General features: G+C 41.5%; 1 protein-coding gene across 10 annotated transcripts in view; it reads right to left on the reverse strand.

Moving 5' to 3' along the window:
- Positions 1-24,459, reverse strand: part of DEPDC5 (DEP domain containing 5, GATOR1 subcomplex subunit) — a 56,932-nt gene that overhangs the window by 15,945 nt on the left and 16,528 nt on the right. For 6 of the 10 annotated variants that reach the window (XM_067550038.1, XM_067550041.1, XM_067550039.1 and 3 more), the window contains 14 exons: positions 23,903-23,939; positions 23,013-23,133; positions 21,654-21,877; positions 19,228-19,431; positions 18,434-18,569; positions 16,380-16,477; positions 14,085-14,150; positions 12,710-12,893; positions 11,243-11,403; positions 10,006-10,123; positions 9,662-9,829; positions 8,367-8,586; positions 7,338-7,471; positions 4,664-4,772 (listed from right to left, as the gene is read on the reverse strand). In XM_067550038.1, the coding sequence (XP_067406139.1) occupies positions 4,664-4,772; positions 7,338-7,471; positions 8,367-8,586; positions 9,662-9,829; positions 10,006-10,123; positions 11,243-11,403; positions 12,710-12,893; positions 14,085-14,150; positions 16,380-16,477; positions 18,434-18,569; positions 19,228-19,431; positions 21,654-21,877; positions 23,013-23,133; positions 23,903-23,939 (1,980 nt within the window). Of the gene's footprint in view, positions 1-4,663; positions 4,773-7,337; positions 7,472-8,366; positions 8,587-9,661; positions 9,830-9,854; positions 9,895-10,005; positions 10,124-11,242; positions 11,404-12,709; positions 12,894-14,084; positions 14,151-16,379; positions 16,478-18,433; positions 18,570-19,227; positions 19,432-21,653; positions 21,878-23,012; positions 23,134-23,902; positions 23,940-24,459 lie in introns of all 10 variants that reach the window. The other 4 variants (XM_067550037.1, XM_067550036.1, XM_067550034.1 and 1 more) reach the window with 4 other exon arrangements.

Raw genomic sequence — 24,459 nt, forward strand, 5'->3', positions numbered from 1 at the left:
TCCATTACCCCTGCCTCTCATAAGCACCCTAGTTCAGACTCTTCACCTGGCCAGCAATCCTTTATGCAGTCAGAGATCTATACAACAAAAGAAACAGTCTTGTTTTGGTCACCATTATGGAGCTACTGACAACTCTGCAATCCATTACATCAGTGTTCCAAATTGACACCATTAATATGAAGATCACCAAGTAAGCAGCAATCAAGCCAAGAAAAGTGGTAGCAAGGTAGCAAAGGTGGCTACAGCTTGCTATTTTCACATTTAAAAACTAAGGAAGGACTTAGATTTAAGAGAATAACCATCATCACACAGCCATGGTGACTGATAGAACAGGAACTCAAGTCACTGAATAGAAGTGGTGAGTGATTTAAAAGATAACCTCAGCTCTTATTCTGAGATTGAAGCATGTGAATTCATCAGAGGGATTTCAGCTTTCATTATGAAAAAAACCCAAAAAATCCCAACCTCCCCCCATCCCCATCTCTCTCTCTCTCTCTCTCAAAAGAAGCTATAATCCATCTTCCTTTGATTCTCAGGGTAGTATCAGGAAACTGAGTGGCACTCGCTCACAGCTATGTCACTGACTGATACTTCACGACACTTTTCTCCCGCTGGAACACTTTTATTATTCCATGGCAGACTGAATAGTTGGCAAAAATTAACATAAAAGCCTTTCAGAAAGAACGGGAATGCTGAAAGATTCAGCAAGAGACAGGCTGTAATTATCAGCTACCATCTGCCATTAACACATATGGCTTAGGGAAAGACACATTATGTAAAAGCTACATAAGAGGAGTGGGTGAGGGAGACGTGAACGGCAGAGAAAGTCTAACTTAAACAGGTGTAGAATTAGGGCTTATCTGCCTTCGTGATTCCACAGTGTCCAGATCCACGCACAGGTCTGACTGAAGCATGACCTTGGCAGGGAGTTTGATGTAGGATGAAAACCAGTCAGAGGGTGGAAGGGGCTTTATTCTGTGTCACCTCTCCTCCCTCTCACTACCTAGGTTCTCACACTTTGCAAATTGTGCCCTTTCAATACAGCCAAAAGTGGCAGATGCTTCATATTGAAGCTATAGCACACTCATCCCTCCCCACCCCAGAGCTGGCTTGGGTAGCAGCACCCTCTGAGGATGTATTACCCCCTAACCAACTACTAACTACTAAGGAGTGTGTAAATGGCATCTGACACTACTACCCCACGAGACAACAGTGAATTCCACAATATTTCCATGCCTGAGTAACCTAAGAATTGTAAGGTGGCACCTTGACCTTGGTCTCTGCAGCACCAGTTATCAAAGCAGATGCCACAGGAGATATTTAACTGAGAATTAGACAAGTAAGAGCTATTGCCATCCTTGTTTAGTGAAGGAAGGTGGAAATCAGGAACTTATTAACAATGTGAAAAGATAAATTTGAGTACCTGGGCAAGTAAAGAAAGGGTACAGGAGTAACAACAACACAATACAAATACAGAGCTGTGGATGGAAATAAGTGCATTCACCAGCAGTCCCTTTATATTAATTACTGTTCTTTTAGTGCAGTGCATATCTCACCACAGTGAGCAGAGGTGGTAACTAGCCCAGACCTACTTTCTCAGGTACAAGTTCAGGCCCTGAGATGCAATTACATTGTTTCAAACCAGATGCCAGGGATAGGAAGATCTGCTTCAAAATGGACTTGTGGGTAGAAGGTTGAAGTCGTACCTGGGCTGCAACAAACTCCATAAAGGCCCCATCATGACTGCATCAGAGGAAGTAGAAGCAGTGGTGGCGGCAGTGACAGGAACAAGGAGGTGAAGAGAAGCAAAGACAGTGTTGTGCAAGTGTGCAACCATCACAGAGAGGGAGTGAAAATCTCCAAAAGACATCTTCATCCAGATAGGCAGGCACATCAGAAATCAGAGTATCAGCAGGCACTCTCTCTCTCCCTGAGACATTCCTCTTTCCTGCTACAGATGCCCCAGTCAATCACATTAGAGCACCACACTGATCAGGGGCCTGGCCAAGAACACAACAGCACTGTGCACAGCGTTCCCTTCCACAATCTATGGGGTGGGCTGTCTAAATCAAAAGTGTATTAATTTGTATTTTAACAAATTTCAAGGGCTGTATAACAATGCAGAGACCTACAGAACAGCAGAATGTAATGACGACTTTAAAAAATCCTGCTTCTCTTTAGCTCAACAGCCACTCAAATGACAAAAAGGGTTGCAGAGAAACTCCTTCCAGAATGAGTGCTGCTCTTCTCACCTCCAAATTCTATTATGGTACAGTGGAGAGGGAGAGAAATTCACTGCAGAGAAGCTTTTTCACTAATGTCAAAGCATGCAAAAAATTAAACGGTCACTCTGCCTCACACACATATACCTGGCATGGATTCTTCCCTTGTTGCTAACCAAGGACTTGTGGCAAAAGATGAGGCAATGGAGCCTCTCTAGGTTTTCATTTGTTTTTTTTCATTCTTTGTTGTCTTCTTTAGGCATAAGTCTTCCTCCATTCTGAAGTTACTAAGCTGGCCTTGTACCTGGGATAGGTGTACACATGACTTACGTCCTCATGGACTTCACCACATGGTTATAAATCTGGCACCTTCTTTGATGCAGGAACATGGCAGGTGAGCTGTGGCTCCAAACACAAATGCTAATGCAAGCAACTTTACAAACTGCTAAGTGTACCAAGCTAACTCATCATGCTAACTACTCATGGCTGTCTGAGAACTTCCTGTTGAGTTGATCTGCCACAGTGTCCTGCAGGCCAGGAAGGTGCATTTTGGTGTGATTTTGATTCAGAATGCTCCCTCTTGTCTGTTGATATAATGCAAAGTTGTGGTAGTTTCTGTCAGTACTTGGACTGTGGATCCCATGCAACAGGGATGCCTTGCATGCCAGGTGGATAGCTCTGAGCTCTAGGATGTTTATATGATGCATGAGGTAATATGTTCCAGAAGTCTGAGACATGCTCTTATTGATGTTTTTGGGTGAGGCTGAAGTTGCTTGATGAAGTTTACTATTGCCCGGAATCATTCAAGTACTTATGGAAACATTTAAATGTAACCTGTGAATGATGAAATATCAGTTGCGTGTTTTAAAATCTCTATTTTTAGGCATTTATAAAAGAGCCTATCCCTGGAGTATCCAAGTACTGCCAGTGACTGATAAACTTACCTGAACTTTACATTAAAGATTCCATGAAGGATAGATTTTAATATGGTTACTTTTCAATTATGGCCAGCAACATTTGTGCATAGTCCAAGGTCTCCAACATAGCATTTGACAAAATACTTTGCCAACAGAGTCAGTAGAAATCACTGACAGCCAAACTATTCTTTCCTCCATCTGTAGAGCATGCTGGTTTCCCACATCACTCTCCTCCCCCGCGTCCTGCTACGCAAAATCCCAGCAATGGTACAAAATGTAGTGTGTTTTGTAACTAGTGAAGAGGAGCGCAGAAGTGCAGGTTCCTATGCAGTAGAGGTTTAAAATGAGATTTTATAGCACAAATTAGTGTCCAAAGATCTGCAAATGTACCTCAGTCTTCATATTTTGCATCTAGCTTTTCCAGGTTTAAGTGTCTTGACCCTCTCCTCTCCTCTCCCACAGCAGAGTGAGGTCCATATCTCCAACACAAGTAAGTGTTTATTAGCAAAAAAGTTAAATTTCAGTACCAGTTCAACTGGTGCTACAAACTACCTACAAACTCAGATCTCCAAGGGGATTCTATATATGCCCTGGCTCTTCTCAGGCTGTTGGCTGCCCCTTGACAGTTAATCCTGAGACGAGTCAGATTTACGAATCTTGCGTCTTGACTCAGTAGGCACCAGAGAGGGTGACTTATGCCTCAGCTTTGGAGCAGTGTTCCTTCCGACCCCATCAGAGGTCATCAAAGCCAGAATAGAGGCAAATAACTGGATTTTCTTGGTCAACGTAGCCCAGAAGGCTTGGGGTGGAATCTCGGCTCCCCGGAGCTCTCCTGGAGAGTGACGGACTGGAGGACTGAGGTCTAGTTGCATCCTTCCTTTCAGTGTCCAGTGAGGCTTGCAGAGCGCTCCAAGAATTGGAATTTTAAGAATTCTCTAGCATTTTTAATCCACTTAGAAAAGAGCTGATATATGGTAGATCACTTAGGAATTCGTCCCTCTCCTAAACAAAATAGGTACTTAGAGAGCCCATCATTAAGTAGCATTGAAGCTTCACACAAGGGGCAGGTTTTAAACCCTCTAGATTTAGGCGTCTGCCATTTTACTAGAGCCTCTGTACAGCGGTGTGTGTATGTGGGTGTGTGCGCAGAGTGTTTCTATCCTAAAACCTAAACCTGTCTAAAAATAAAACAAAACAAATTGTGTGTTGCCAACGGGCAACCAGATTAATTTACGACTAATTTAGCCCAGGGCGCAGAGAAGCAGGCAAACACTGCAGGGATTCTCTCTCATTGCCACAAAGTGTTAAGAATAAACTGAGGGACAGCTGGCCCACACTTTCTGCCCTGGAGCGGGAGCGTGTATGGGCATCTAGGATGCAGGTGCAGCCTCAACCAACATAGCTGGCTAACAAAAAAATCTGACTTCATATGCATGGCGTGTACGCGAACCAAGAGTGGATCTATGTGTACAACCATTCCAATAACTTTCTGTTCTTTGAGAGACTGGGCCAGAGTGTTGTTACCTTACGTGGGCTGTCCACATAGGTGGGAGTGATGGCAATGTTCCCACTCTCAGCAGGTTGGGCAGAGCTCTTCCCAGCAAGCATTGCTGCTTGCTGCTCCCCCAGAGTCCTAAAAAAAAAAAGGACAGAAAGCCATAAAGATTCTTCCACAGTGTCCCACATTGGACCACACTGGCTGAAGACTATCGTTTTGGGAGAAGCATTGCTGTGCTTTCTGGACAGATGTTTCCCCCCCACACCCTCAAGCTCAAAAGGGTCTATCAGCTTTTTAGAAAAGGATGATTTGACCCCATATACACAATACCCTGGATCCCTGAATCTACAAACTGCTTTCCCAAGCACACAGCATTTGCCATCCCCTGAATATGTTCAAAGCTCTCCCCTCATACACTTAGCATCAAACTCCTCATTTTTAATGGTATATCTGATACCAGCACTCTTGGAAAGTACTCATTTACTCATAATTGACACTAAATTATTGCTGGTAACATATCTACTTAGCCTTGGTTTTACAGTCATTTTAGGCAGAAATCTTTGTGCAAATGCAACACACACACTCAGCCCTCATTGGGATTTGCAGAGGATATGGCACTAGAGTTTATAAAAATGTGACTAACTCTGCTATTTTATGATGGGAGTTGTTACACTGAATATCTCTCACAAACAGCTGAGAATTTTGTTTGTTTTTAAAAGGAAAATGGCACTTAGCACTGCAAAAATGTATTATTTATGGTTTATTTTTCTACATGAACCTATAGACTATTTCTGCCTGAGTTGATGAATCTCAAATATGGATATTCAGTCAAAACAGATCCATTATGAACTGATACACACAATTTTTCAGATACAGAAAAGATTCATTGCCACTTCATGTAAAATGAACAGGTGCTTCCCCCACCCCACAATGGATAGCTAAGCCCAATACAAAAACAGAGAGAAGAGGTAACTAGGAGGTTTGAGGCTTGCCTATGCTGAGTTGTTAGCTACCAGTGCAGGCGCACCAGTACCAAATATTTAGTGTAGACATGATTTACAACAGGGTAGCTTAGTTTCTAAGCTGCACCAATGTAAATCAATTGCATCAGCACAAGCCATTTCTACTCTAGAGAGTTTGTATTGGTGCAGCTACACTGGTGGCTGAATTCTTAGTGTAGACAAGGCTTTAGTCTTGCATCAGAAAATCAAACACACTGAAGATATTCCAATAGAGAGGGAAGGCAGCTCATAAAGCTAATGTGCAAACATAGTTAGCCAGCTGTGCATCAGACAGTGCATGAACTGTGGCTCAAAAAATCCTTCTGTAAGATTCATCTCCCTGCTGGTGTCATCTGCTCAAGGACTTGAATCAACTCTCTCCTCAACATGTGGGAAGGTGCCTGGCAGTGTGTGTGTAAAACTGATTAGCATGAGTGGGCGTTAACAAGGAGTTAAAATGTCTGTGATAATGGGACTTACTCTCAAATCCACCTACAGCACAGAGAGTAGAGGAAACTCTAGTGTGATAACAGAGCAGAATTTGGAATCACACCAGTGATTCCCTGTTTAGTCTCTTTCCTCCCTGTAGGTTATATTTTCTTAGTTGAAGTAACTTTCCTTTGAAGTGTTTTGTTCATAATGAAGCTTCTGAATATCCTAACAACATTAGTCAGGAGATTCAAAATAAACTCATCATGTCATTAAAGGTCTTGATTTTAATCCATAAAGATCTCTACAGTTTGGAATCTGGTTAGCTTAGAGACTGCCTCTCTCTCACACACCACTCCAATGAACTAGATCGTCTGAAGAGCTATGGCTGTCAGTCCTAGATGGGCACAACCGGACTGGAAGCAGGGTGTCTTCAGCCAGGGTCTGGAAATAGTTTTGTTTACACTGACACTGGTACAGTCTTCCTGCTGGCAGCCTCTGGACACATCACACGATATTTAATACCCTCAGAACAATAAAGTAAAGGAAAGAGTAATTTACATCCTTGAAATATGCTATAGCCATAGACAGAAGCAAGCATGAACACAAATGCCATTACTGGAATGGGAGTGTAGTTGGCACCTTGTAATGTCTGATGTTACAACTCAAGGACGTTAAAGATATGTTACCATATCCCCAAATGTTTTATAAATCATTCTATCCAAAGTAAAGTTGTACTGACTATGTTGTATCCAACTGGCTGGATGGATGAATCTCAATTGTGGCGCTCATTCCCTCTGAACTGTCGGTGCCAGAGAATATCATTCTTCAGAGCCTGCTGCAAGGCTCATCTTTTTAGCCAAGACTTTGCTGCCTGGATCTAAACTAAGGCACTGCCTTATCACCCCCTTGACTTTCCTTATTTCTCTCATAGTGGGTAGGTTATATATTTGGGGGAAGGATCAGTATTGCTATCTGTAGCAGGTAGTACAAACATGTTTCATGTGTGATGCACCAAGATACCACAACGATGATCTCCTTTTAAGTTACTAATATAATCTTATCTCTTTGCTATCCTTGCATTTGTACAGATGTAACATATCCAGTCCTACTCAAAGGAATGGCATTTCCCCACCACTGTAACTCCTCTCAGGGAGCAAAATCTGAGGTGCTCCCTTTGTTTGATGACAAATTCCCCAATGTGTTTGAGCCCGTGCCAGGTAGGTGCTCTGTAGTAAGGGTGTTTATTAGCTTAAGTGTTCAGACTCACTTTTGACTGGCTTCCATCTCCAACAGGGCTGAGAGGGCCGAGGTTCCCTTCTTCCCAACAGGAGGCCCAGAAGGCTCCAGAGAATGGGTGGAGATTGGGCCAGCCATCTGCAAGCCTTTCATAGCAGCCCCTTTCTAAGCAAAAAAGGAATAAAAGAGGAAACCCCTGAGTTGAGGTCTTCCAGGCTCAGCTGATTAACAATAAAGTCACACCTTATACCAGTGATAATACTTTGGAGACAGCACCTAACAAGGGCTTCTCTACAAAGGCAAACTGACTAGAATAGCTATTTCAGAATAATTCCCCTTTGGGACACTTTCCAAAATAAAAGTGACTTTGTTTTGGAATAATTACTGCACTCACAAAATGGAGTAATTATTTTGAAATTTATTCCAGAACAGGATCTCCACACAAGTGAGTTATTTGGAAATAGGTACGCGAGTCAATCTTCCGCTTGCAGACAAAACCTACGATGGGAAAAATAATGTAACCACGCTGAACTAGCAAAGATAACAAAGTCCTCTTCACATATGTACTAAGCTTCCTACACTCCCTAAGCAGCACAGGACTTTTTTTAGTGAATTTTATAAACCTGTAAACAATAGAGAATAGTATTGGGCATGTGGTGACTCGCAAAGTACAATTATAGACAAGAGGTCCACCCACCTGTATCATTTCCTCCCCTGGAATTGCCAAGGGCAGCACTCAGTCTGTTCAGTTACAAAAAGTAAATTGCTTCATTCCATAGAGAACAGGGATCTTCCAAGCATCATTCCCTTGGAAGCAGGCTGAACAATGCTCCCACACTGACCATGACCACAATACAAAGCAGTGCAAGAGTTCTTCAGTGAATGGTGGCTCCCAAGTATCAGACTGTCTCTGAGCAGAAAGCAATACAGCCAACAGGCTTAGAGTACAGTATAGCATTGCTTACTGCAATGCCAATCAATTGGGAAGATTACTAGAGGGATAAAAGTGCTTCATAAATTCAGCCTCTCACCCCACTAAGATTTAGTTACAATGACTCACCCTAATTATCCGGTCTGATCGATGGCGCCGACGAATGCGATTCAAACCCTCCACAAAGCGGATGAATCCATCCAAGAGCTGCCATTCCTCTTCATCAGACCGGGGCTTGTCTCCATATACATCACAGTGTGCTTCACCTTCTGTAATGCGCTTTGTGGCACTGATACAGGCTGGGAGCAGCAGAAAGCGCGTCCTCCAGAATTTCAGTGACTCAATAAGACTGGGGGAAGGAACGTGGTGGACAAAAAAGAAAAGCAGACAGGATACAGCATATACAGTACAGCTGTGAATGAGAGATGTTATACAAAGTAACTATGTGCCAACTTGCTTAGAGTCCAACAAGTACCTTACAATAGCCCTGTTCTCCCTTCCAACAGCAAAGATCAGCAGGTCCCCACCATACTCCCACTTCAATTAATGGAGTTAGTACTCACTTACATCCATGATTTTAATGGTTCTCATGGCTGTGCCATTAAGCATCAAATGAACTACATTTGATGGGGCATTCAGCAGGATGAATGCCAGTGGAAGGTATTTACCACGAAGCATGTTGAAACAGTATAGAAAAACTAATTTCCATGTGATAATGTCACATGGACCTTCACTTTTAATATGACCAATTAAGAGATGTTGTAACAAGGCTCTACTGAAAAAAGCAAAGGAAAAGAAATTTCAGAGATACAGGCTAAGGCAGAGAGGATTTCAGCTGATACTTGAAATGAGATGGAACGATACAAGGAGGCTGGTTCACTTGACAGAAGACACAGAGAAGTAGGTGCTGAACACCTTTGGACGTACGCTGTGAAGGGACACAGAGAAGGCCAGTTTTAAATAGACGGAGAGGGTAGTGAGTAGAGTCAAGCAAGATCTGTGACTTGAGCAAGCCTACAGAAAGTTTTAAAAAAATAAAGACGGAAATTTTGAGTTGTATCCAGAAATGAATGAGAAGTCAGGGAAACTCCAAGGATGGCAAAACATCATCATATTTCTTTGCATGCATGGGGGCTGGAGGAGGAGGAAAGAAATAGATCACAAATACCAGCATGAGTGAGACTTTCCACCAAAACCAGGCAATGCAAAAATGGTGCTATGTAAAATTCAAATGAGAGTAACAGCTGCTAATAGCATATCATGGAAAGCAGGTCAAGAACTCCCTCGAATACCATGTCACCAGAGCTATTCAAGCCTTTACAGAGAAAAAATGTTGGAGCAATTGTACGTCAAAATTAAAAAAGAAAAAGAAAAAAAAGAAAAAAGGACAAAGAGCAGTTAGGATGGAAAATGAGATCTCTCACCTGAAGTCTTCAGAGCCAGCAGAGCAGATATACTGATCCAGGTAATTCCATTTGTACTCCTCCAGTCGCTCGTGGGAAAACTCAACCCAGCAGGAGACAAATTCAGAGTCAGAGTGCGAAGGGCACAAGCTGTATGAGTAGGTTATCTGAGCAGACTCATATGGATACCTGACAAAAACAAAGCAAGTCTCACCAATCCTGGCACTATCAACAGCAGCTCCTCCTCGTCCTTCCTACAGGAACAGAAAGCACTGAATACAGTCATCCAAGCAACTACAGGTAGAAGGAGAAAGCAAATCTGCTGGACACGTGGTGCTAACTTACTTAACTGGAGAAATACTCACTTTGGTAGATATCGAGTGACCGTAATAATTTTGTCCTTTAAGATCACTTTGTGGAAGGTGCGGCCCATGCTCAGCCAGTACTGATCTTCCTCCTCAGGTTGGTTTCGTGACACCAGGCCTAAAAGTAATACATAAAGAGAACATCTTACTATTCGCCTATGGGAGTGGTCACAGCTTTGTTGCACAAACTGCACATATATTGTAACATTCCATGAATGAGCTTCCAAAACATGATTTAAACCAAGTGTCATCTTTAATATTGTTTCTCTGAGGAAGGCTTGCTTGGCAAGATCAGCAGTAGACACGCTGAAGAAGTGTTGTGTATCTGATGGGCTGGTAATTTCAGCACTCTTTTCCATCCTTTTCTACACTTCATTCCTAGAGCTAACCCCTTATGTGTTGTTTTTCCAAATAAGTCTCACCATAGAAACCTCTGCTTCCCACCCAAAACCATGAAGGACAATAGTTTTAGTTCCTACCCTCACATACTCACCTTACTCAAGCCTCCCTTCACTTAAACTTTGTCCAATAGACATCATTGACAAAATTTTAAATCAAATCCTGTAGTTATAGTGTGATTCCAACATGGGGAAGTGAAATCACATTACCCCACATAATCTAGAGCTCATCTACATAGGGATTAAACTGGGTTAGTTGAAGCATGTTTTAAGACACTTCTGGCTACCCCTACCTACTCTGGACTAGACATAACCATTTAAAAGTCATGTTTCAAAAGACTTGTTCTAAACTAAAATTTAAAAAATCCCCCCAAAACCCCCCCAGTTTCAGAAACAGCTATACCTGCTCCACAGTGACCAGGCAAACTGTATTTAAACCTGTGTTAGCCTGAACTGTGTTAAACTAGCTCACTTATATAGTTCAAACCCCAGTGGACAAAGGTCCCATTTCTTATCAGTCTCCAAATAGAGTTTAGAACTGCCCTCCTAGATACTCTCCACCCTACCTTCCCAATCACACATCCATCTACTGCAGTCACAGCTGACTCTCTACTGCCTGCACTTGTGCTGTCCCGTATCTGGAAATCTCTCCCTCCAAATAACCAATCACATAAGACAACGTAAAATGTGAAGAGAAAAAAATGAATCAGACTGAGATGGAAGGGTTACCACCACCTCCTGCTCCTGATGACTGTGGAGGCTAGTGAGGAAAAGAAATGAAGGAAAAGACAGAAGAGACTATTGTGGAGAAAAAGAGCTACAAAGCAGGAGACACTCACCTCGGCTGTAGAGAGGGCTGCTGCTGAGAGGGGGTGGTACTGTGGTAGTTGGTTTCTGTGGTTTGGAATGCACGATGATTTGATATCCTTGCATGAGACGCTGACAAATGAACTCCTCAAACACTTGTTGGGCTGTCATCTGCACACCTTCCTCATCTCTCCTGAGCATAAGGGGTTAATCAATCAGCATAAGGCACTGACCATATACCTGCTCTTGTTGAGGCCCTGTTCCTGTTCCTGCAATGGAATCTGGGCAGGTGGAGTCTTGTGCCTGCACAGATTTACTTACAAGATCAGGATGTAAGACAGTTGCATTTCTATTATTCTATCAACCATTCATGGGATGGATATTAGCAAACTATCTGGAAATATTAGTCAGCACTTTGCAAACAACTTTGAAGCTAGTGTGAATGAGATGCTTTTATTTACAACAGCAGCAGCTAAACTTCTGATAGTTGTATTTTTCAGCACTCGTACTATTTAGCAAATACATTAATAATGATATACACTTCTATTGGACTTTCCACCAAGGAGTCTCAAAGCAGCTCGTTAACATGAATTAAAACTCAACACTTTTAAAATGGAGATAATACTTTCCTACCTCAGAAAGGGGCAATATAAGGCACAAAGAGATTAAAAGATTGGCTTATCATTGCCAATCAGCAGCAGAGCTGAGAATAAAACACAGAAGCCCTCACTCTTAGTGCTGTGCTGTAGCCAATAGCCCCTATCCCCTGAATGCTAGCATGCTGCTCATAGAGGATAAGACACATTTCTCCAAGCAGATTAGCTTACTTTAATACTGCCATTTATTATACCTTCTAAGCACCTAAGGTATAAGATTTTAGTCTCTCATTGAGAGAGGTTTTATTCCTCCCTAGCGGGGCAGTAGCCAACCTTGCTCTGTTTTGCTACATCATAGTTTATGGGACTTTTCAGAAATGTTGAAATGAAGATGCATGGCTCTGGGAAGAACATTCTGTTATCTAGTGGCTTCTGCAGAATTGCAAGAAAAGCTCAGAGTGTCTTTTGGTTTATTACATCAAGATGGTTTTCCTTCCAAAACTCTCCCAACAAAGCATGTCTGGAAATGGGGTGGGGAGGAGTGGTCATTTTTTTAAATAGATACTCGGTATTTCAGGACTTTTATCACAAGAATTATGGGGGAGAAGGGAGATTATCTTTTTTAAATCAACAATCATGTCAAGTTTTGTACCCAAATAAATTTCTAACGTAACATCCAGAGGGAGGCAAAGTTGGCAGATATTACCAGTGGACAAGGTGCAAAGCTGTGATCTAAAGAGAAAAGCTATCTATTTCACTGTCAACCACCTTGGCAACTCTAGCCTTACTATTGTATGAAAGTTACAAAATGTTCATCTTCCACCATATTATCCCTGCCTGAGATTCTCTTGAACCTTTTGGTTCAATTCAAGAGATTGTACTAGAGGAAGTGTTAGCACAAACCTGTCAATGTCAGCTTCTGGGAGCAGATCATAGCATCCCTCTGTGTAGTCATTCTGCAAGCTCTGGCGATCTGGGAAGTAGTCCGTGGTGAGAGGAAGGCATGCCGGAGTAGTGAGAGATTTCCAGTCCACCCCAACTGTACAACAGAAGCCCGGCACTACGGGGGGAGCAGACAGTGTCAGAACTGCCTCGTTGCATCATGGGGAGAAGACAATAGGGGCACGTGTGGTCACACATGAAAAATCAGGGGTGGGAAAGGAGAAGAAGTGTGTGTGGAGAGGTGAGGAAAGTTGGAAAGAGAGAAAGAAAAATAAATAAGTGTAAGATATGAATGACAATCACCAGGGGGTGGATGGGGAGGGAAAGAAGGCAAGTAAGAGAAAAAGGGGAGGGAGAGAAAGACACAGTTTGTTAAACAATGCAGTGCACATGCTAATTCAATCCCATCATGCAAATGGGATTCAAAGTTAATACCTTAAATTATCTGTTGATTGTAAGATAGAACTGAAATAGCTGCTGTGCTGTTGAGGTTACTGCAGAACAGGTGCAATTTCATATTATTACACGTATACAGAAAAAAATCAACATTCCAAGTCTGAACAAGCGAATCAGACAAGCTCCTCCTCCTGGATGATTGTAAGAGAGGTTGGGGAGGGAAAGATTGACAGCCTGTTTCTGGAATAGGTAGCATACAACAGCAGAAAAAAGAACATTTCTACAGTTATAAAAATAGGAGACAGGCAGAAGAGGTGGGAAGAAAGAAAAACAGTATCTTTTAACATGATTCCTCTCTCCCCCCCCCATTAAATGTATGCTATAACTTATAATTGGAGATCTAAAAACACAGATATTCAACATTAAACAAACTACATCAATTATCTGTCCAGTGGTACCTCAATCAACCTCCCCTAAGAGCTCTGGGCAATTATTATTAAATAAATCATTGTTGCAGCAATCTCATTGATAAAGTTGTTTCACTTTACCTTAAACATTTTATTTTAACAGGAAAGCAGAATGTAAACCTGAATGCTAACACAGACTTAGGGCATGACTACGCAACAGCCGCAGTTTAATACTAAATTGACGGAAGCAGTTTTTCCATCTATATAGTTCATGTATCTCTCCAAAAGGTGGTAGCTAGGTCAACGGAAGAATTCTTCTGTCATCCCTGGCGTCTTTACACAGGGGGTTATGTCAATGTAACTGCAGCGCTCAGGACATGAAACATAGCTACATTGATCTAATTTTTAAGTGTAGACTAGGCCTCACTAGACTCCCAACTCTTTGCTCACCAACCCCTAATGCCTTTGCATGTGCACACACCCCAGCCCTAGTCTATACAAGCCTCCTGCCCACCCTCCCTCTTTCCACTTACTCGGATCCAGAGAGGTGGAAACAGCATCTTCCAATGAATCTTTGTTCTGGGTTCTGACGTTCATCCCTATGAGAGGCAGACATGTATTTTATTACAAGAAATCATTGGAGCACAACATTCATTCCTCTTTCCTCCAAAAGAAACTCAGACAAATGTGTGAAAAGCTCCAAGTAATTGTATAATGCCTCTCCCCACCCTAAAGATATTCAGGGCACTGCATAACATAAAATATGTGAATAGTGCCAACATATAAAAAGCCACCATCTTTAAATTCAATCTAAATCTAATCTAAGAGGTCCAGTACTAAAATGGATATCATGGTAATGGGCACTTTTATAAACGCTGGCAATAAAAAAAGAATGGAGTTACCCATAATTACTTAGCTTTCTAACTTCTAAATTTCACATTTAAAGGCTAACCTATTTTTTCCTAAATTTGCCCCCTTTTTTGAACATACACAATGTTTTTTATCAATTTTTTTTCTTACTTTAGGAAAAAAGTGAGAAGAGTTAATACATATAGAATGTATCGAGGAAGACGTTAATAGAGTTAAAGTTATTAAACAAACAAAAAATGGAAACAATAGAAATATTTATATAGCAAAAGAGGAAAAATAAGATTTACTAGAGTTCAAATAATTTATCAGAGTAGATGATGGTGATTCAAGGTACCCCAGATGTTTTAGACATAGACCACAAGTGTACATAACTTTCTAAGAAAAACAGACAATCCTTTGGATTCAGCCAGTACAACTCTACCTTGCTACCCGAGTACTTACTGAGCCAGAAATTTGGAAAGTGATAACACTAAGAATTACTGCAATAGATTATATCTGCAAAAACAAACCACTGTTCAAATATTTAAGTGGAGAATATCTGTAGATGATAAAAGTAATCAAGTTGCTGAAAAGATGGCCATTCATTCATTATTTTTCCATTTATAAACTGCACTTGTCTACACCATTCTAATATAAAGTGGAAAAGAGATAATGTGCCTATAATCAAGAGGGCAAAATTATAACTGTTGTGGAAATTTTCATATTTTGAGCCAAATTTTCCTCTCCTCTGTGTTAAACTTGATCAAAACTAACATTGAGTTAAACTAAGTTACTATGGTTTTATGCTAATGCAACTGACAGCAAAATTTAAACCTTTGTATTCAATATAATGTTGCAAAATGAACCTGAGATATTAGAAAGAAGTAGAGAATACTGTATTCAAAGTTTTGGAAAATTCTACCACTGATCATCTTTCATTTAAACAGTAGGTGATACTTTGAAAAGTTAGGCAGCAAACACACAATTACTGCAGCAGAATGCTTAGTTTGGCAAATCTGTTTTACTGGCATTGAGAGATTCAGAGGAAATTTTGAAGTTTTTAGTAACTGGGGTCTCAGTATAAGAGAGACACGCCTAAAAATCTGCAATTCAGTTTTAAAAGTGCATCTTATTTCCTCAAGAACAGGTTTTCATCTGATTGTTCACACAGGCCCAAATCCAAAAAAGCAGTTAATCACATTATGTAAACTTATGCACAAAAGCAGTGCCATTCTTAAAGTTCAGCACATGCTTCACTGTTTTGCTGGATCTGAGCCTTCAAGGCTATAAAAGCTCTGCAACCAAGCACCTACAGTTAAAAATGGAAAACCCTATTTATGCCTTCTCTTGAAGCCTATCGCTCACTACTAATGACCACAGATTTTATTCTCCGAAATTTATTAGAAAGATGAAATCATCTGAAACAAGCAACTCAGATATTTTAATATATATTCCTTTTGCTTTAAGTCAAGAAGGGGCACACTTAATACAGTATAACACAGTAAAGCATACCATGAAGCATTAGAGAAAATTTTGCTCCATTTTATTATTATTTTTCATGTCTGGACACCAGGGCTTATATGGATTATTGGAACTGATTAACTTACTTTCAACTGAACACATAGTAAGAGCTTATTTGTTAAGAACAAACAAACAGTGGATATCTTTTCTATACCAAGAAATTTATAAAATGTAAGTAGAGGAACAGAAAGACAGTTACAAAACAGTAAGAGGGGATAAGGGACATTAATTGCTCAATATACAGTTATATATTACTTTGGAACTATTAAAGTGCACAGTGGTATTCATCACCTATACCCTCTAGTTCCTGGACCCACCCATCATCCATGGTTCCTAGTTCTGTTACTTTGTGACTGTTATCCTCTTACATGGCATCCTCCCATAGATCCATATCACCAGCCCTTTCATACTTCTATTTAAAATCCCCATGCCTGCTCTGTTAACTAATACTTTATTACCTGCACCATTGCTGCTGACCAAACTGCTTGAAAACTCATTGGTTCCACTGAAGCTCAGGAAGGAGATGCTGTCACCTTGATGACGAGAAGTGATGTGCCTGGAGAGAACAAGATGCTGGCAGATTGGTTCATTACAGAGAAACAATGCCCCCTCTCACAGCTAGGTCAGGTCTTTTAATCAAAACTCAGATGCAAAAGCAACCTGGGGTCTCAGCTCAACCTTTGGTGAATCAATGCTCCATACAACACACAGAGATCAGGACAGGCCTAGAGGTTGTTTAGGAGATTCTATACCAATGAAGAATATTGGTCTATATATAATTTGGTACCCTATCTCTGGCCGTGACATATACTGTATTCTCACAGAATAATGGATTTCATAGATGACTAGCTACGCACACATCCACTGGAAGACAAATGCAGCTAGACAAGGATGAATAAGATTCCCAAGTTATGTACAGGTCCAACTTCATGAACTAGAAAATAGAAATTGCAACCAGACCCAAATCTACCATGGATCTATTTATGTTCAATAGGGAGGAGCCAACTGAGAACGTAAGAGTAGGAAAACCTGATGTTAGTGACCATAATTTAACATACAAGGAAAAGTTTCATATGAAATATCATGAAGAGCGAATAGATTTCTTTTTAAAAAGCAAAATTTGGGAACTAAAATTTGGTCATCATAGTGTAATGAGAGGGAACATTAAAATCCATCAAGAGTGAGAGGAGACTAGATAAATCGTAAAAATTATGTTAAACATGCTAAAGCACTGTTGTTTAAAGGTGAGACTAAAACCTGTCTGGAAAAGAAAACTGAAAGGATGAAGAATTAACCGGTGTGACTTCCTGAAATATTGCTTAAAGATTGGAGGATGTACTGGAAACAGAGAAGGGAGAGGAACCAAAAATGGAGACTCAGTTACAGCTAGGGCTTAAAGTGAAATGACAAAGCAGCAAAAAGTATGAGTTAATGCCAGCCAAGAGATGAAGGGGAACAACAAGGACTTTAACAAACACATAAGAGAAAGAACTGCTTGGAAGGAAACAGACCCTTGTTAATGATGGAGGAAAGAGATTAAATTAATGACAATTCTAAAGTGACTAAGTTACTGAACATTAAAAAAAAGAAAACTTTTAACAAGAAAAATGTGAAAAACACGGATATAGGAAATAATAAAGACCTTGTTAATAGGGAGGAAGATAAAAAACAAGTAAGGGAATACCTTGGTGGGAGGGGTGGGGACAGTAACTGTGCAGCTCAGCAGATACACCCATCACTAGCTCTAAGCTAACTTTCTTAATAGTTTACAAAAAAATAAAATTAAAAAAAAAAAAATCGATCATATACATAGTGACTACTGAATAATTTACTGGATCTTGCCCCCAGCTGAAAGCTGAATATGCTGATACTGCAGGTCTGTATAAGCTCCCAGTACAAGTCAGTGCATTGGACAAGGCTTGTAGGTAAACAGAAAATTTCAATTTAATAACAGGTAGCCATTCTTACAGATTGCAATGCAAGGGCTGCACTGTTTTCACATTTCCCTATTCTGTCAAAGATGGCTTTATTTCTCACCACGTCTCAGTAGTGAAAGAGAGGAAAAAGAGTGGTAGGGCTGAAACTGCTCAAGGGTACTGTAAGGCAAACCCTTCCTATGCTTGAAATATACTTCTCTGGAATGGCAAGTTACAGCTTTTGAGATAGCGACTGCTTCCCTGCACTAAGTAATAAGACAGTTATTAAAGGCCTGGAGTACCTTCTATGGTAATTTCCAGGATGATCCCAGGTGTGATACAGTGGGATGACTATAGGTCTCAGACATTCAGCAAGAAGTAATCTCACTATGGATGAACTATTAGAAAATAAGCCCTATTTCCATGCTTGCTCTTGGGGCCTTATACCTGATGATAAAAATTTTAGCATGCCTAGATACATAGCACTAATGCTGCATACTACAAAATATGCATGTCCTGAACCTTTGTTTTCTTTATACGATATGTGGCTAGCCTGTACACATTTTTTTTTAAATGTAAAAATATGATTGCCATACCTGCCAGTTGCCTCATGGTAGGCTAGCTCCAGCAGCTCAGCAGAGGAATGTGTCAGATCCCGCTGCCCGTTGCCCTGCATTTCTGCCATGTTCTGACGGGTTTGGTGGTGGATCTGGATTGCTTCTCCTGATGGACCTATCCAATTATATATTTATCAGTCTCACCCAATCTTCTCATTTCTTTAGTTCCCCCCATTCACCCCTAACTCCTTCGGTCAACAGCAGAAGCACCACTAACTGATATGGGGGACTAAAATGTCCCTGGGGAATTTGGTAAGAAACAGTCCTCTCACACTGCAGGAGATATCAAATGAAATACTGAAGATTCTCAAACGTAGACACACTTTTTGGAAAGCCTTTTACAAGACTCAAGGCAAAGCTGGGCATAGCTCAGAGTTGGAACCCCAAATCTGGAACACAAAGGTGTGTGCTTCCATAACACATTCACTTACTGAGCTCAATCACAGCCCCTCCAGAATCTCCTGTCTAGTAAAATTCCCATCTGCTGCAGACAATAAAAAAGGAGAACTCTGGGCTTCCATATCATCCATCTTCCATAAACTTGCTCCATGGTATCCAAGCACTGAGGACACCAGCAGAGGACAACATTCCCAAGAGACATCTGGTTCCATCAGTTCTTGGCTCAGTCCCCATTGTGCTGCATTCTATCTCAGGAAACCAGAACAGTTCACTCTGCCAACTTATCTGGAGGACTGCCCTCCCCATGTTAAAGCTCAAAGTGCTTGGATAGGAAGGGGGTTATGACAGTTTAAAAAAAATACTGTAACACTCACCCACAGGAAAAGTGTGCATCCAGCGCCTCCTATTGGATGTGAGTTTCATAGGCATGCGGGATGGTGCAAAGGGATTTATTAGTGCCCGCTGTGGTGTATAACCTCCAGGACGAATGTGCAGCATGGATTCTGCACTGCCTACATGGAACCTCCCTGGTGCGCTGGAGTCTCGCTGCTGTGACTCTAGCATATTCTCAAGGACATCTGCAAAACACAATTTTCAGTTAACGTAAGACCAAACAAGGGCCTTGCAAAAGAGGGTGCATTACTTAGTAAAATAAGGACACCTAGCACAAGGGGGGACATGCAAAGGGAGGCTGGAGGAGACAGCTGGTATTAATCCAGAAATTACACCATAAATGGGAGTCCAGACAAGAGAGGACCAGCATTTTCTGCATTTAAAGTAGGACAGTCAGAAGAGGCAATTGTTAAACAAAAGTCATGAAGAATTGTTATTATTTCTTTGGATTTTTCCATCATAAACAGGGGGTTCTCACCCAGAGCTCTAGACATTCCTGATAAGTTATAACAAAATACTGATGATGAAGAGGATATTTAAAGAAAGCAACTGTGGCAAATTATACGAGATGGGACAAAGGGGAGATCTCCAAGGAAGTGAAGTACTCCATTTTTTTTAAAAGGGCAGTTTCAACCATTGAAAGAAGTGGTAGGAACCATTAAGTTAGAGCATGTTTTCACCACAGGACACAAGATCTTGGTGAGCTAGTTTTAAATCACTACTATCTGATTCACAGCACAAAATCATCGATTTAGAATTAAGCGTAAATGAAGGAAAGAAATGAAGTAATGAGGGAGAAGGAAGTGGTGAGGATGGGAGAACAAAGAAGAAGTGTTCTATACAAAAGGCCAAGAGAGAGGCAGTGAAGAAGTTAAGAATACAAAAAGGTCTAGACTATGCAAAAGGCAACTCAAGACAATAAAAGTGTGGAGTGCAGAAGAAACAGCAAATAACATTGCAAAGAAGCTATTTAATAAGGAAACAGAGTTCTCAAAAGCAGTAAAACAGATCTAATTAAAGAAGAAAACAGGTGTGACAAAAATAGAAATGGACAAGCTAACCGAATACTTCATGGGCATAGTTATAGCAAAAAATGAGAAGGAAGAGGAAGAGACTTAAGACCTCAACCATATGGGGCAGACACACTTGTATCAGGTTTAGTAAGGCAAGAAGGATAGTTTCCAGATCACAGAAGACAACATACACTGACATACATCAATAAGAGCAGATGGGCTCTATCCCAGAATGCTTAAGAAATCAATAATACTAGCTAACTCTCATACGACTGTCTCTATAGATGACAAAGTGCATTATAAAAGGTAAATATCAATTATCTCGTTTTCAGTGGGGAAACAGACAGATAGAGGGAGTGACTTGCCTAAGGTCACACAGGTTGGTCAATGACAGAAATGCGAATAGAACCCAAGTCTTTGACACCACCCCCACTCCAGTCCAGTCCCCCATAAGGTCTCCTTAAAAGTAAAGCAATATCTGAAATACCAGCATCTTTATTTTTATATTGCTGGATATAGAGAAAGTACTAGAGAACTTAAGCAGCAAATGCAGTAGTAAATTTTTAATAGGATAGTAGGCAGTTACAGGCCAGCATATACAACTCCTCTCACAGGGCAGATACTGGAGTCAGATGAGATGGCAAGACCTCAGTAAAACGAAAAACATAAGCAGCCTTCATTAAGACCAGATGGAGTTAAAAAATCTGACTGATGTCTTCTGAAGAGCATCGAAGTACTGGTGAAAGGAGGACAGAGGGTGCAATCTACCTAGATTTCAGCAGGGCATAGGAGAAGGCACCACATGTGGTCAGTGAACAAAACTAATAAAAAGGGCAGGCACCAGTGCTAACACAGGAAAATGGTTCAGGAGTTGTTGGCTGGCAGGAGGAAGGAACCAGAAAGTGGTAGTTAATAACAGTAAATCCTCATGAAGAGGAAATATAAAGGAGGTCCCATTGGACTCATTGCTAAGACCAATTCTATTATACAGGTTCATAAGAGACGTGGAAAATGGAACATTATTTGCACATATCCATATTGCAAATGATCCAAAGACAGGAGGGGACACAAAAGAATATAGATCCATTAAAGGAAAATGTTACTATGGAAGGGAAATGGGCAGATCAGTGTCAGGACATGTCTATATAGGGTGAGCCAATAAGAATGTAAAAGAAAACTGGATGAGTATAACAAGGACAAACAGCGCTGAACCCAGAGTGCAGTGCACTGCTGATAAACTAATTTTCAAAGCTGTAACATAAATGCTGAAGTGAGAATTGCCTGCTCTGTGCTGCTTTGGAAGTGACTGACATGAACTCAGGACTTCTCTCTCCCTACCCCACATACTACACAGCTCAGGGATTTCCCCATCTAAATTCGTGCCTCAGTCTGACCTCGGGTGCTGGTGTAGCCCAAGGAGCTGCTGACTTCATATTGGTGTAAATGAGGGCGTGGGATCATCAGGATGTTGGAGATCTTGCCCAGGGAGCTGTCATCGGAAGCTTGGCTCCTCACCTCCTCCGGGGGCAGAGTGCGACTCTGCAGGGAAGGGCTGGACGAGACATCATAAGAGCTAGAGCTCTTTCTGGTGCGGCTTTCTCTCTCTCTTGCAGACCTACTGAAGGATACATAGGCTCAGTAGCACTGAAGTGAGATCCCAGTTCCTGGGCAATCAAGAGGATCCAGCTCCCCACTTATCCAGGAACCTGTAGACCAAGAGCTGAACCCAAACCCAGTGGTACAGGGGAACTGTTGAAGTCTTTGAATATGAGTGCAATGACACATCTGCCTTCTCTAGCTAGCATACTAAATAGTTATGCAACAACATAGGATACTGAACACTAGAGAGCTTCTAGCTAGACAATAGTGCTGCAAAGGGAGCATGCTTAACATGCCATGCAGCCATCCATCCAGCCATGGAATTAATAGGATCTGGAAGGCAGCAGGCCCAGCTCTACACTGCTAGAAAGTTAGACTAGGCAGGTGGGAAGGGAGTTCTAGACCTCCCTTAAAATTAAATTAAAGGTCTTTAAAAGTGTTGGCATCTTGCCAAGCTGAATTCCATCAGCTCAGTACATGAATGTATGCACGTACTCATACAGAAATCCCTGTATGCAGGAGTTTGTGTACAAAGCTCCCCTAGACAAATGCAACACCCCCTAAGCTCTGAAGGAAAAGCATACCTGACAATACTCTGAAGCAATTCCATTAGGCCCATCTTCATGAAACAACCAGGAATTTAGGGAGCTTGAGTGTATTTCTCAAAAAAGCATTTGGCCAGGACATCAGGATGAGCACCCTACTCATGAGGAATGCCATGGAAATTTCAGTGACCCCAGGCTCAGATGCTCCATTTCAACTCTCACCCAGAAATTAACACTTTCAGTATGAAACCAGCCTAACCCTGCTTAGCTTACAAAATCTGACAGGAGCACAGGAAACAAAAAGAGAGATGGCTGCAATAATTTGTCTGTGTGAACAAACAAGCAAAATTTAAGTTGGACAGAAACAGATTGACAGTTATTCCTTTTACTTACTCCCCATAGTGCTATGTGGCTTCCCAGCAGTGTGGCAGGGAGGCCACCAGCAGGGAGCTCACAGACACCAGCTGAAAATATTAGAGTTGCAAACACTATTCTCAGACAAGATTTAACCACTTGGTGTTCAGCCTTCCCCAAGAGCATTTTATACATCAGTAAATGCACTCAAGTAGTGAAGCTGAACCGGAATCGGTTTGCTCAAAAGCTTCTTACCTGAAAGTGGTACAGTGCTGGGCTCGGGATGGGCCAGGCAGTCTGAACACTTGGGCATCATAGCCATCATAATCAACTTGGATGGGAAGGGCACTTTCAGCATCCTTAGGAGCCCCTAATGCTGGAACACAGAACGTTTACTACTGGAATCTCATTTATAATCACAGTTTGAGCTCTGAGATTGCTGGCCAAGAAGCATCCAGCTCTCACTTCAGAGATAAGAACATGTCCCAAAAGATATGGTAAGGAACTGCATGTAAGTGTCTCATGAGCCGAACAACTGAAGCAGTTCCATTAGCTCAACTGGGAAAGCAACTGCCTGGGAAACAGAGTTCTAGACCCACTATTAACTCCTCCTCCCTGTACATTCTGTCATTAGCTGACAAATCTTCCTGTTTGTATGAGGTATTGTGACCACCTCCAAACAGGACATGCAGGCTTGCAGAAATGACCTCATGTGTAAGGACAAAATAGTTCCATCTTCTGTTCACACACACATTCATGAAAAAAAGGTGGTATTGCAGTATGAAAAGCCTAGGGTTATGTAATTCTGTGTATATGGTATTGCCAGCACCACAAGCAAGGCAGTCAAGGCCCATACTTCCCAAGAGCCACACCACTAGAGGGTCAAGGCCTATACATCAACCTGACACCATCTCCTCTAGTCATGGACAAGCACTCAGGGCTAAGAATCTACCCCACTGATCACGCCAGGAAGTCAGCTTATATACCAAGATCTCAGGCCACAAGCCTTGTTTTGCTGCCTTTTGCCACAATTATCCCCTTTTCAATCCCAACAATAGTGGTTTCATTGCAGTGTCATTGCCTTGCTAAAGCTATTTATTATTTTTTTTAAACCAACTGGGTCATTTCAGTACTGAATTACTCACAGGGGTCTCGGCCATTTTTCACTTTCTCTTTCAGCAACTGGAGGAGCAGACACAGGAAATGTGGTAAAGAAAATAAAAGAGGTCAGCATGTTCTAAGGAAATTTGACCCCACAGTGACTGAGCATCAGACTTCGTGCGTGACATCAGCCTACAGGTTTCATTCTGCTGACTCAAATCAGGCAGCCAGACCATCTCAGATGATGCAGAAGTTTGACACCCAGTCACAATCTGCAAAGACATCCTTCTCTTCCTCCCCCCCAATGTCCCTTCTCTCTCAGATTTTCCCATGATAGAAGGGGGCTTTCTAATATCCCACATTAACTAGAACAATTTGCTTTTAAATGCCCTGAGCTTCCCTTCAGCCCCATGCTGGAAAGCGCGAGTCTTCCAACTAGCCCCACATTTATAATCCCCATCACACCAAAGGTACACTTTAATTTGCAGTGTAGATGTAACTGCAGTGTGGGTACTGGCATAGGTAACAGTGGTAACAAGGATGTTGCAACGTAGGCTAGCTGGTCAAGTGTAAGTCTGCTGGGGACTCCTCTGGGTACATA

This window comes from Emydura macquarii, unplaced genomic scaffold, assembly GCF_026122565.2.
Source record: "Emydura macquarii macquarii isolate MOO-44397 ecotype Brisbane River unplaced genomic scaffold, CSIRO-AGI_Emac_v2 contig_1254, whole genome shotgun sequence".
Taxonomy (NCBI): domain Eukaryota; kingdom Metazoa; phylum Chordata; order Testudines; family Chelidae; genus Emydura; species Emydura macquarii.